Source organism: Babylonia areolata, chromosome 2 (assembly GCF_041734735.1).
Source record: "Babylonia areolata isolate BAREFJ2019XMU chromosome 2, ASM4173473v1, whole genome shotgun sequence".
NCBI classification, from domain to species: domain Eukaryota; kingdom Metazoa; phylum Mollusca; class Gastropoda; order Neogastropoda; family Buccinidae; genus Babylonia; species Babylonia areolata.
In genome coordinates this window covers 11,555,999-11,568,498 of record NC_134877.1, presented here as the reverse complement: position 1 = coordinate 11,568,498, position 12,500 = coordinate 11,555,999, and the positions used below count along the sequence as shown (strand labels likewise).

Below are 12,500 nucleotides of genomic sequence, written 5' to 3'. Positions count from 1 at the left end.
AGGAGATAGTGAAAAACGGGCGCAACAGCCGAGTGGTTAAAGCGTTGGACATTCAATCTGAAGGTCCCAGGCTCGGATCCCGGTCATGGCGCCTGGTGGGTAAAGGGTGGGGATTTTTCCGATCTCCTGGGTCTATAGATGTGCAGACCTGCTTGACCTGAACCCCCTTCATGTGCATGCGCAAGCAGAAGATCAAATACGCAAGATAAACTTAAAGATCCTGTAATCCATGTTAGCTTCCGGTGGGCAACAAGAACATGCCCGGCATAACCCCCTGCCCCCTCATCACCCCCCCCCCACCCCCACTCCCGCTCCCGCCCCCGAAAACGGAGTATGGCTGCCTATATGGCGGGGGTAAAAACGGTCATACACGAAAAAGCCCACTGAAGTATACGAGTGAATGTGGGATTCGCAGCCTATGAACGAAGAAGAAGAGAATGAAAGAGAGGGAGAGAGAGAGAGGGAGGGAGACAATGACAATGACAATTGGTTTAATGAATCAGGCCACATGCCCATAATTCATGGATAGAACAGAAACCGTGTTAAGAAAACAGCATCAGATGTGGATAATATATGTGTATACGATTTTACGACAGAAAGAGGGTAGGAGACAGACAGACAAACGGGCGGACAGACAGACATACTGATGAAATGAAACAAAGTGAGACAGAACATCAACAAAGGAAACCAAACACAAAAAATAAATAGAATAAAACAATACAAAACAGAAATGATAAATGTTAAAAAAAAAAAAATGATTATGAAAATGAGCAAAGACTGGAGACATGTGTATCCCACAGTGCAGCAAATATAAAGCCGGGAGAGAGAGAGGCAGACAGACAGACAGACAGACAGACAGTGACAGCGACAGAGAGACAGAGACAGCCGTGAGGACACAAAGAGAGAGAAGTGGGAGACAGAGACAGGGAGAGATGCAGACTGAAAACAAAGAGGGAGAGAGATGCGACACACACAAAGAAAAAGAAAAGAGAGCAAGAGTTCTGGAAGACAGAGAATCCCACCCCCACCCCCGCCCCCCATCCTAGCCACCCAACCCCACCCCCCACCCCCCGCCCCACATCCTAGCCACCCAACCCCACCCCCCACCCCCACCCCCACCTCAACACTCCCCAGCCTTGAAAACAGAAAGGAGTGCATTGACTGCGGAGTGTCCGAAGGGGTGCTGCAGTGATGGTGTGGCAAGTTGAGGTCTTGCCTCCAGAGGTGGACCTCCTACTCCCAACCTACCCCCCCCCATCCCCCACCCTCCCGAGCCTCCCGCACCCCCACCCGCCCCCTCCCGTAGCAGGAGGGGGCTATCACCTACACACCATCAGCTGCAGACACTCCGCACAGAAATGGATCCATCGCCGTCCCCTGCCTGCATCACGCTCCCCCTGTCAGTCACGCTGCCGTCCACTCCAGCACGGGAAAAGGGCGTGTGGTGTGTGTGTGTGTGTGTGTGTGTGTGTGTGTGTGTGTGTATACGTCAGGATGTGTGGGAGGAACAGGGAACGGATTGAAAAAGAAATTGGAAGAGTAACACCCTGTTTCTTCCTCCCCTATCCCTCCCCCACCCCAAAAATGTTGGATTATCTTATTTGTCACTCTCTCTCTCTCTCTCTCTCTCGCGCGCGCGCGCGCGCGCGCTCGCGTGTGTGTGTGTGTGTGGTACATGTGTGTGTGTGTGTGTGTGTGTGTGTGTGTGTGTTTAGTAAATGTGAGTGTGTAAACATGTGTCAGATTATATCATTTGTCAGTCTTGTGTGTTTGTGTGCGTGTGTGTGTGTGTTTTTTTTTTGTGCATGTATGCATACATTTGGGCGCACACATGCGTGTGTGTATATTTGTATCTGTCCATAACAATCTGCTCGACAAGGACTCGACCACTTGACACAGAATTTCACAATCTGTTCAATGCTATCAATCAAACTGGCTTGACCTTGACTCAAAAAAACACTAGATTTTTTTTGTTAAGGAGTTTTAATGTGTGTGTGTGTGTGTGTGTTTGTTGGGCACTTGAAGGCTGACTTGGATAAGAACTGAACATATACATGAAATATTACAGCTCTTTAAAAAAAAAATTTTAAAATTACATTTCAAGGTCATTGTATCAGTCTTCTCATTTGATCGTTTTGGGGGTGTTTTTTTTACTTGTCCTTTTTCTCTCTTCTTCTTTTTTATTTTTAAATTTTTTTTTTACACAATTAGTTATTTTCATCTACCTAAAATGAATACCTCCCACCCACCTCCCACTCCCTACCTCTTCCATCCACCACTATAACAGTAATCGTATAGCGTGTGCACATGCTATAATATATAATATCATTTAGGGCCATATGTTTGTGCTTTTCTAACATGAAGATGTATCAACATGATGTCATTAAAAAGGCAAGAAAAAAGAATCATGAAGAAGAAACACAGAGTCAAGAAAAGGGCGAAAATCAGACTGAAAAATCAACGCTCCTTCTTGTTTTCTTAAATGAACATGAGGCTAATCAAAAAATTTTAATTTTTTTTTTTAAGAGAGGGAGAAAACGAAAGAAAAGAAAAAAAAGAATAAACTCAAAGAAGAAGAAGACACGACAGGGAACGCAAAGTCAATCACCAAATCCCGAATGGACTTGGAAGCCTGTACAAACAATGAAGCAAAGATTTAACCTGATCTCAATTCTTTTTTTTCTTCTTTTTTTCAGCCTTGATAAAATTCCTGCCAGCAGAGTCCCCTTCAATGTGATGTTTGTCCCAGGCATACTGAGGCCAGCCAGTCCGCAGGGAATTAGAACAGTCAAGTCTGGAAGCACAAAGGCCTCCACCAGGGATTATTTTGTGGCCTGAAGTGACATGCTCTCACTTCCTGGGCTAACTCAATGGAATTCCATGAACCACCCATCTGTGGAAACTGATGAAGGGCTTGTCAAGACGTGTCACCATATAAAACAAAATCATTGTTTAAAAGAAAAAAAAAAAGCATGGTGTGTGTGTGTGTGTGTGTGTGTGTGTGTGTGTGTGAACTTGAGAGCTTTTCCTCAAACTTCTCAAAAATAAATACAAACATGTTGCTTATACTGTGTATAGCCCAGCTGAACACAGGTCGGCCATTTCAGGACTTTAAAAAATAAACAAACTCAATGCACTGACTTAAGATATGATGTAATAATAATACAAAGCATTTTATATCAAATATGCTGGTAGTATTATCCCACATTAATATGATATATTATCACTATTATCTAACATCAGTATCTGATATTAAACTGACACATACCTAAATACAGCCTTCTTGATGGTTTTACAATATCACTAGCTCTCAAAATATACTTCCAGAAATGAGCTCTTATTTTTGTGAGCAGCAGTGTCACTCAAACAAACAAAGGAAAAAGGATTACAAAAAAAAAAAACACCAAAAAAAACAGGACTAATCTTTGCTTTCTCAGCCAGTGAGGGACGGATCTTTTCCCACAATTGTTTGCAGTATGTGATCAAGTTACAGCTGAATGTTTCTTAGCCTGATCTGTTTATCATGTGTGAGGTAGTGGGTGCATGTTTTTGTAAAACGGGGAGGGGGGCGGGAAGAGACGGTGTGTGTGTGTGGGTGTTTGTATGTGAACATGCGAGCGTGTGTGTGTGTGTGTGTGTGTGTTGCATGTGTATCTGTGTGTGTGTGTGTGTGTGTTTGTATGCATGTGTGTGAGTGATGTGTGTGTGTGTGCATGCATGAGCCTTTAGAGCACTCTTCATCAAAACAGATGAGGACACACCGACTCTGGAGAAACACTTTAACTGCACTCTCTCTCTCTCTCTCTCTCTCTCTCTCTCTCTCTCTCTCTCTCTCTCTCACACACACACACACACACACACACACACACACACACACACACACAAACAAACACACACACAGTTTCACACACACACAAACACACACACACACACACACACACACACAGTTTCACACACACACAAACACACACACACACACACACACACACACACACACACACACACACACACACACACACACACAAAGGAAACAAACATAAATCAACACTTGATGCACAATGCAAACATACAGATCTCTCACACACCAAAAAAAAAGGGCTAAAATCATTCAACATCAAGAATTGAACACAAACACGCCTGGCTTCACGGCAACAAGATGCCATTCTCAGTAAAATAAACTGGTGAGGAGAGGGAAACAGAGAGACGCTGAAGAAACAGATCAAATAACAGATTGTCCCAGGTTAAGATATACAGACACTGGCAGAGGCACTGTAGTCAGAATGCAGGATTTTTTTTTTTAAATCAAGAAGCAGACTGACAGACGGATAGACAAGCTGGCTGACGGACAGAAAAAAAAACTAGCAAAAAATAAATTTGACAAACAGACATAAAGGCACAAAGATTTTACAAGCACAGCACGGAACGAAGAGGTACAGGGCTGAAATACAGATAACCATCGTCTGCCACAATTAGCATCGCAGTGACGCATTCAACTGTAAAGACTGAAGCATTACTCATTATTAGAGAAAAAAAAACAGTCTAACATCACAATCATTCTTCTTATCACAAATCTTCACAATGGTTACAATTTATTCATATCTAACAAATTTAACACTTTGCATCACATTTAAAACTGATTTAAAACTGATTCTGGTTTGATGGAATGACCACAAAAAAAACATCGGTCAGAAAATAAGTGCTGAATGCAACAGATGAATGCTACACCTCCAATTATTCAAATTCATCTTTGAGATTCTTTTTCTGCCTTATATCACGCAAAACACCTGTATGAATATGTCAGTTTCTCTCTTTCTGGGCAAGCACCTGTTCACATATGTCAGTTCTGTGCATTTTATTGCAATGCTGCAAATGATGGTGATCTGTACTTGTGACTACATTACAAAGTGTACTTACCTCGATCTAGTCGAGGCGGGGGTCGATATTTTACTCCTGACTGGCTCCAAAACACTGGGATAGAACCCCGTATTTGAACAAAGGACACAAGGTGGGGGGCAAACTCTATAATCTGAAAATACAAGCAAAACATGCACAATCAGTTAATGCCAAATTCACAAATAAGGACCTGAACTTGAGTATTTGAAAACAAATTCATTCAAGAAAATCTTATTCAAATTCATTCAAGAAAATCTTATTCAGACACACAACAAAATTCTCTCTAAACTAAAACAAACAAAAAGAACTAAACACCCTTTGCCTCTTCAAAATATGTTTCTAACACCACACCACTTTCCTCAACCTGCACACATCCTCTTTGAAACAAAGCAAAATCACATATAAAAGCACAGTCCAGATCCTCAAGCTGACTTGTAAGATAGTATGTGATTCCTCTTCTGCCTGACAGAACTCCATTTTTCAAAATCCAATCAACAGAAAGAGAGAAAAGAAACGGCAATAGCATGAATCCTTGTCTAACTCCACTTCTGATATCAAATGGGAATGTCAGAGTAGTTCCACTTATCACTTCAATGATGTTAGCAGTCTTGCTAGGAATGCCACAGTGTCTCAAGATGCTCAATAGGTTAGCCCTGTGAATGCTGTCAAAGAATGCTGTCAAAGGCCGTTTCATAATCTTCTTCTTCTTCTGCGTTCACTCGTATGCACGCAAGTGGGCTTTTACGTGTATGACCGTTTTTACCCCGCCATGTAGGCAGCCATACTCCGTTTTCGGGGGTGTGCATGCTGGGTATGTTCTTGTTTCCATAACCCACCGAACGCTGACATGGATTACAGGATCTTTAACGTGCGTATTTGATCTTCTGCTTGCATATACACACAAAGGGGGTTCAGGCACTAGCAAGTCTGCACATATGTTGACCTGGGAGATCGGAAAAATCTCCACCCTTTACCCACCAGGTGCCGTCACCGTGATTCGAACCCAGTACCCTCAGATTGACAGTCCAATGCTTTAACCACTCGGCTACTGCGCCCGTCCGTTTCATAATCAATAAAAGTGGCATAGACATCCCATTTATTGTTTTGCTCACGGATTTGTCTCAGAGTCACGGTGTGGTCACTGCATGATTTTCCCTTGCAGAATCCAGCTTGTTCTTTTGTTAGTTGGTATTCTAAAGCAGCTGTTTGGCGTTCTTGTATGATCTTGTTGAAAATCTTGCAAGTCTCTATGAATAATATTACTTCTCTTCCGTTTTAACTGTCTGTGACATCTCCTTTCTTTGACAATTTCACAATAGGGCTTTTCCTCCAGTCATCTGGTATGTTTTCCTTTCACCAAATCTGTTGAAAAAGTATTGTCAGAAGTATTAATGTCTCTTTTTCTTCTACTTTCTGCTTTGCATTGACCCCATCATTGCCTGATGATCGCGCTTTAAAACAAAGGGAAGCTACACCACAATGGTGTCCCCAGTATGATATACATTTATCTCCCTTGTCTCTTTTCTTTTTTTTTTGTTGTTGGGGTTGAGGGGTTGTCTCACAAACAGCATCCTTCCCTTTATTACAGCTGAAAATTTTTAGTCATTACAGTTTTTTAAAATCAAAATGCATGGCTGTCATTGGAAAATAATTGCACTGATTTAGTATTAAACTGTTAGCCAACAAAAGCATTTCCTTCAATCAAATCCAGAAAAGCAGGATAATAAAGTGAAGAAACTTTTGTCCCTCAAGACTCAGCTGAAGGACAATGTGTCAGGAGATGGAGGTGGATGGACCCTGTTCTAAGTGCTCTTGGCCTTCTGGGGCACAAAGTTGCCATTGTCTGCCTGTTGCGTCAGAACTTGATTCAGCCAATGGTCTCGGTGCAGAATTGATATCCTTCCTTGCCAGACACCTATCCCGTGCTTCTTGATTTGTGCGTGGCTTTCCATCAGCACTGGGGGTGGACAGGGTTTGCATTTCATCACTCTCCTGTGAGAGATCCTCCAAAGACGCTGGCGGTGGACTGGCCACTCTCTCTGTGCAAGCCCGCATCTGGCATGCAATGTCACAAGGCAAGCCATCACCTGGAACCCTCAAGGGAAAAGGAAAAGAGTCTGTCCAAGAAGTGTGTGACACTGCGACCTGGAGGCAGACATTCTTCTTCTTCTTCTTCATTCGTGGGCTGCAACTCCCACGTTCACTCGTATGTACTTGAGTGGGCTTTTACTGTTTGACCGTTTTTACCCCACCATGTAGGCAGCTGTTTTCGGGGGGTGGAGGCAGACATGAAGAGGACAGTCTGCACCTGGGGACAGCTGGAGCAACTGGCACAGGACTGGGATGGCTGGAGAACACTTGTTGGCAGGCCTACATCCCAGATGAGGCAACAGGCGTGGGTGAGGTGAAGAGACTTTCCTGTAGTTCACTGCCAACCATCTTGGATGAGTACATGCTTTGTGGCTACATGGGGTCAGGGGGCTGTAGTTGCTCCCTTTGTGGGTGGTGAGTCTGCCACTACAGTACATACAGGTTGTCAGCCAAACATGAAGACTGGTTACCCCATGACCCGCCTTTAGGGAGGACAAAGCAACGAATTACAGCTCTGACCGCCACCTCAAACAACAGAAACCATTAGGATTTCTTACAATAAAACTGATTACAGCTTAAGAACAATGAACAAACATCTCCTACAAACACCTTGACTCAATGACTGCAGTCCTGTCTACAATCTGACACCAGCTTTGAAAGATATGATCTTAACTGGCCTAGGGTAAATGGTGATAGGTCATTAAACTCAGCCCTTTAAAAGGTTAATAAATAAAATAAAAAATAACATAAAAAATGAGTAGGCTTTTTGGTTTTCTAAGGCAAAATAACACATAAGAGATGTCACAAAATTTCCAACATGTTATTTTGTGCACACATGAGGACAAACATCAGACATCTGCATCATTGCAAGTAGTGCAGTCTTTCAGAAGCAGCATCAAGTCACTACAGGCTTGGCTGACATTACAGATATAAGCTGCTTAACCCTTTCAAAGAAAAAACAATGATATGCTCAGTGACAAATATTTGCCAAGGGATGTTTGTCATGGAGGGTAATTTTTTTGTTTTTTTTAACTATTCAAAAAAGTATAAATTACCTATAATCTTCTGAAAGAATAAAGAACACAGTATCCAATAATAGCAATTTCAAATGAATTTAAATAATTATGGGATAGGAAATTTCCTACAGTGATGCAGATGGAAATTTCCATCCCTGGCATTTTTATGCACACCAGACGGGGATGGAAATTTCAATCTTGGGGCACTCAAAGGGTTAAACATAACATGAAATGCCAACAAAAATTGTCACCAAATGTCTCAATGACCTAGCAGAACTGGCAGTTGGTAGCAGAATTCAAACACAGATGGGGCACAATCACCCAACATATTGCAGAACTGTGAAGTTATGCTTTGTTTCAAAACATGTTTTTGTTGTTGTATTTTTGTTTGTTTTAGTTGGGTTTTTTTGTTGTTTTTGTTGTTTTATTTATCAGTTTCAGTAGCTCAAGGAGGCGTCACTGCGTTCAGACAAATCCATATACGCTACACCACATCTGCCAAGCAGATGCCTGACCAGCAACGTAACCCAACGCGCTTAGTCAGGCCTTGAGTTTTATTTATCAACGGATGACAACAAGCCAAACATTTCCATATCCAGTGTGACTGAACCGAAGACATGACGCACCTGCTCTGTCTCCACATAATTGGCCACAGCACCATTCTCATCAATCCCCCTCTTTCTGGACCTGGTGCCTGCAAACCACACCACACACTGCATGGGACACAAGAGGCTTGAAGCTGTGGAAATGCTGCACCGTTCAACAAATTTTGTCACAAAAGATGCCTTTTTTTTGTTGCGTCTTTTTTGTCATAAGTATCACAATATGACCCACAAAAGTTATATCAGTAAAGTTCCCCTTTAACTTTCTATTTGCTGGAATTCGTTCACACTGACAAAGAATAATACACTGAAGAAATAAATACCAGCCTAACCTTCTCTTGGTAGTAGAATTTAGTTCAGTTATCATACTGATCGAAGAAATATGTGTTTAATAATGTTGAAAGCAACAGGTCTAGTTTTTAACATCATTGTTCTAATATTAATTTTCAAATGTTAAAATCATCATTGAAACATTTCCTTAATATTAATTGCTTTGGTTGATGAGTAATATCTTCATGATAGTGATGACAGATATATTTTGTCAATATCTATCACTCTGCCCAGTTTTATTTCTTTACTACTTGTGATTGCTGAGGAAATGGCCAAAGTAAGTACACACACACACACACACACACACACACACACACACACAGAGAGTCACAGGTTTATTATATGCTCACTTTGTGTACCCACATTGCACCATATAAGATACAAAATACAAAGATATTTAGCAGAAAATGCAGCTTAAACTTAAATCAAAACAAGACACTGTCTTAATATTTAGAATATATAACTGAAATATTTCATGCATTTCAGTAGAACGATTCTTCCCAATTAGTAAAAAAATAAAAATAAAATAAAATACAAAGATACTTAACAGAAAATGCAGCATTAACTTAAATGAAAACAAGACATTGTCTTAATGTTTAGAAATATCACTGAAATATATTGTGCATTTTAGTAGAACAATTCACAAGATCACAATGATCACAAGATAATTTATTGTCCTTAAAAGGGGATGCTTAGTGTGGTGGCATACAGTTAAATTCTATATAGTACAAATATAGACATACATAAGCCATTCAGCTGATTTGCATACACTCAGAAGCACACAATCTCAGCTGCATCAAATATCCATGCATCCACCATCAGTCTCCATTTCACACTCGTTATAAGAAATTACAAAAAACATGCAAAACAACCTTTCTTCCAAATCAGTAAAAAAAAAAAAAATTAAAAAATCTAAGTAAATAAAACTCTCTCAAACAGATTTTGTTTTTAATACATGCAATCTGACATTAAAAAAAAAAAAAAGAAAAAAGAATCACCAGCTCGATGTCGGCTGCGCCTGGAGATGAGGCTGATGTTGTAGGAGAGGGGTTCCAGGCGGAAGGTGCTGTTGAAGTCAGGGCTGGAGCCAGGGCTGGAGCGCTTGTCCTCGTCAAAGTCCATGAGGCACCGCTCCATTTGCACAAAGCCCTGAATGATGGGCAAGATCCAGTGACTGGACAGCTCGCTCTGCAACAACAGAGGGATTTGGGTTCATGCACAAAATGCCTGCATGTGATACTTGTGTGCGTGTGCATGAGTGTGTGTGCGTGTGCGTGTGCGTGTGTGTGTGGAAAATTCTTTTATTCTTAGACTGACAGTTATTGATATTCGTATAGCACCTATCCTTGGTCAGAGACCAAGCTCTATACATTTTACAAACACAAAGTCGTCAGCATAGCAGGCTGCCTACCTTCAAAGAGTGAACTGAAAGCTGACTTTAGTCGATCATCGTTTATTTCCTGTGTCATGCAGTCAGACTTCAGTCACACACACACACACACACACACACACACACACACACGCACGCACGCACGCACACACGCACACACACACACACACATATATTAGAACAGATTTATATGATAAACTTTTGCCAGGGACAACTCTCTTATTGCAGTGGGTTCTTTTACATGCACTCAGTGCATGCTGCACACAGAACCAAGTTTCTCATCTCATCTGAATATGTTTTAGAACACATGACCTATTTTCTGAATTAAAAAAATGGCATGCAAAAATAATGAGATTTTTATTATTTTTGCAGACTCTGCATTGCTATGTAATCTGAGAAAGCAGATTAAGTAACCCAACAAAAAATGTAAAATTAATTGAGTTCATTGCAATACATTAAATACATTAACAGCATGATTCACTTCAAACTGTAGTGCACAAAACACACTTTAAGCAGTTGAGTGCCTGATAATTTTGTAAAAAACATTTCTAAAGTGCTCTCCCCTTGCCAGGGAATTTTGGAGATTCAGGGGTAATGAATTTTTAAAAAACTCTTTATGGGAGATACAGAAAGAAAGTAAATGTTTTCGTAAAGGAAAATTAATGTAGATTCTGAATCTGAGCTTTTTTTCCCCCAATCAATTAAATTGTAGATAACTATCAGGCATTTAAAGTGAATATATTGTTTGTACGACAAAAAGTCTATGTCCACCTCAGTAGAATGACATCCATAACGAAAACAAACAAAATACAGCTGGAAACAGCATGCCTATTGTCAGATTATACCTATAGATGAAATCAAAACTGGCTACAAGTTTATAAAAGCAAATCACACCTCGTGCAGACACCGAAGTGAACAACTGTCCCAACAATGACAAATGTGGGTACAGTCAACATAGAAAGTCAATCATGTTCACAGAAACTGAGCAGGCAAGCTTTTTGACAGCTAAGAGCTTTCCTGAGTTAGAGGGTGAAGTTCTTTGATGACATTCACTCCCTCCAAGTGCATGCGGCTCGATTTAAGTATCTGCTGTGCATCCTGCAGCTTGACTCCTTTTCAAACAATATAACCATCTGTTTCAGTGACAAAATGTCTTGAACACAAAAAGCACATGTTTCACATCCAGTGCACGTTCGATCCTGCGTTTCATGAAAATCTTGGAGCACTGGCGGTTGTCTATTTCCTGCAGTATGCTGAGTACACTGGTTCCAACTGCCACGCCCACTTCCACACCCTCTGGCTGGCATTCAACCTATCATCTTACATCACTCCTCTCCCTCTCCTCCCCCTCTTCCAACACCCACTGCACTATTCTGTCAGTCATAGCCACTTGCTCAAAAACACTGTCTGATTGGATAGACGGACTGAATAACCATAAAAATGGGCTGTCAGTTTCATCACTGTTGTTGTCTTTCACCTTTGCGTTCAAACCTATCATCAGACAAGAGAGATCCTTCTCCATTGCTATAGCTTTCCATAATCATAAGCACAGCTTTCAAAATAGGGTAAATCCGCTGGCTGGGACCACTTTCTGTACTGGACACACTTTTCAACAGCTTTTTTTGCACATGATGTAACCACCTTTCCACAAGTGTTCCACGCGGTCCAGTTAGCAAATAATGATCGAGTAGAAGGGGTCTTCTACCTGATGTATGCTCATTTAAACAGTATTTTCATAATCCAGACACATCAAACTAACTGTTCAGAGTCTGTTTATATGCACTGAACCAAACTCCAATGAAGGAAAAATCGGAAAATATGCAGGAGGTCAGTGGACATCTTATAGGCACTATGGCAACACTTTTTGTAGGATGTTCGCTGACGTCTTATAGGCACTCAACTGGTTAAGATTTGATAAATAAATAGTTTCTGTTGAACAAATTTAATTATTTGAGCAAGCTGACTGTGTGAACGGAAAATATGTGAGAGAGAGGAAAAAAACAGATAAAAATCAACATTTTATGTACCAGTACTGTTTTCTCTTTCTTCCTTTATTTTCCTTAATTTATTTCAATCAAAAGATTTTGTTCACTAACATAAAAAAAACAACTTCCACCTATCCAATTTTTTTTCTAAATTCAGCTTCTCTGTTTATGTACTGAGTCACTGACATCTTCA

The 12,500-nt window shown here is 40.9% G+C and overlaps 1 protein-coding gene across 1 annotated transcript in view; it reads right to left on the bottom strand.

The window, feature by feature from the left end:
• Window positions 1-12,500, bottom strand: part of LOC143297706 (phosphatidylinositide phosphatase SAC2-like) — a 282,281-nt gene that overhangs the window by 256,233 nt on the left and 13,548 nt on the right. The window contains exons 7-9 of the mRNA XM_076610130.1: window positions 9,931-10,120; window positions 8,627-8,694; window positions 4,915-5,026 (exon numbers count right to left, since the gene is read on the bottom strand). Of these exons, the coding sequence (XP_076466245.1) occupies window positions 4,915-5,026; window positions 8,627-8,694; window positions 9,931-10,120 (370 nt within the window). The remainder of the gene's footprint in view (window positions 1-4,914; window positions 5,027-8,626; window positions 8,695-9,930; window positions 10,121-12,500) is intronic.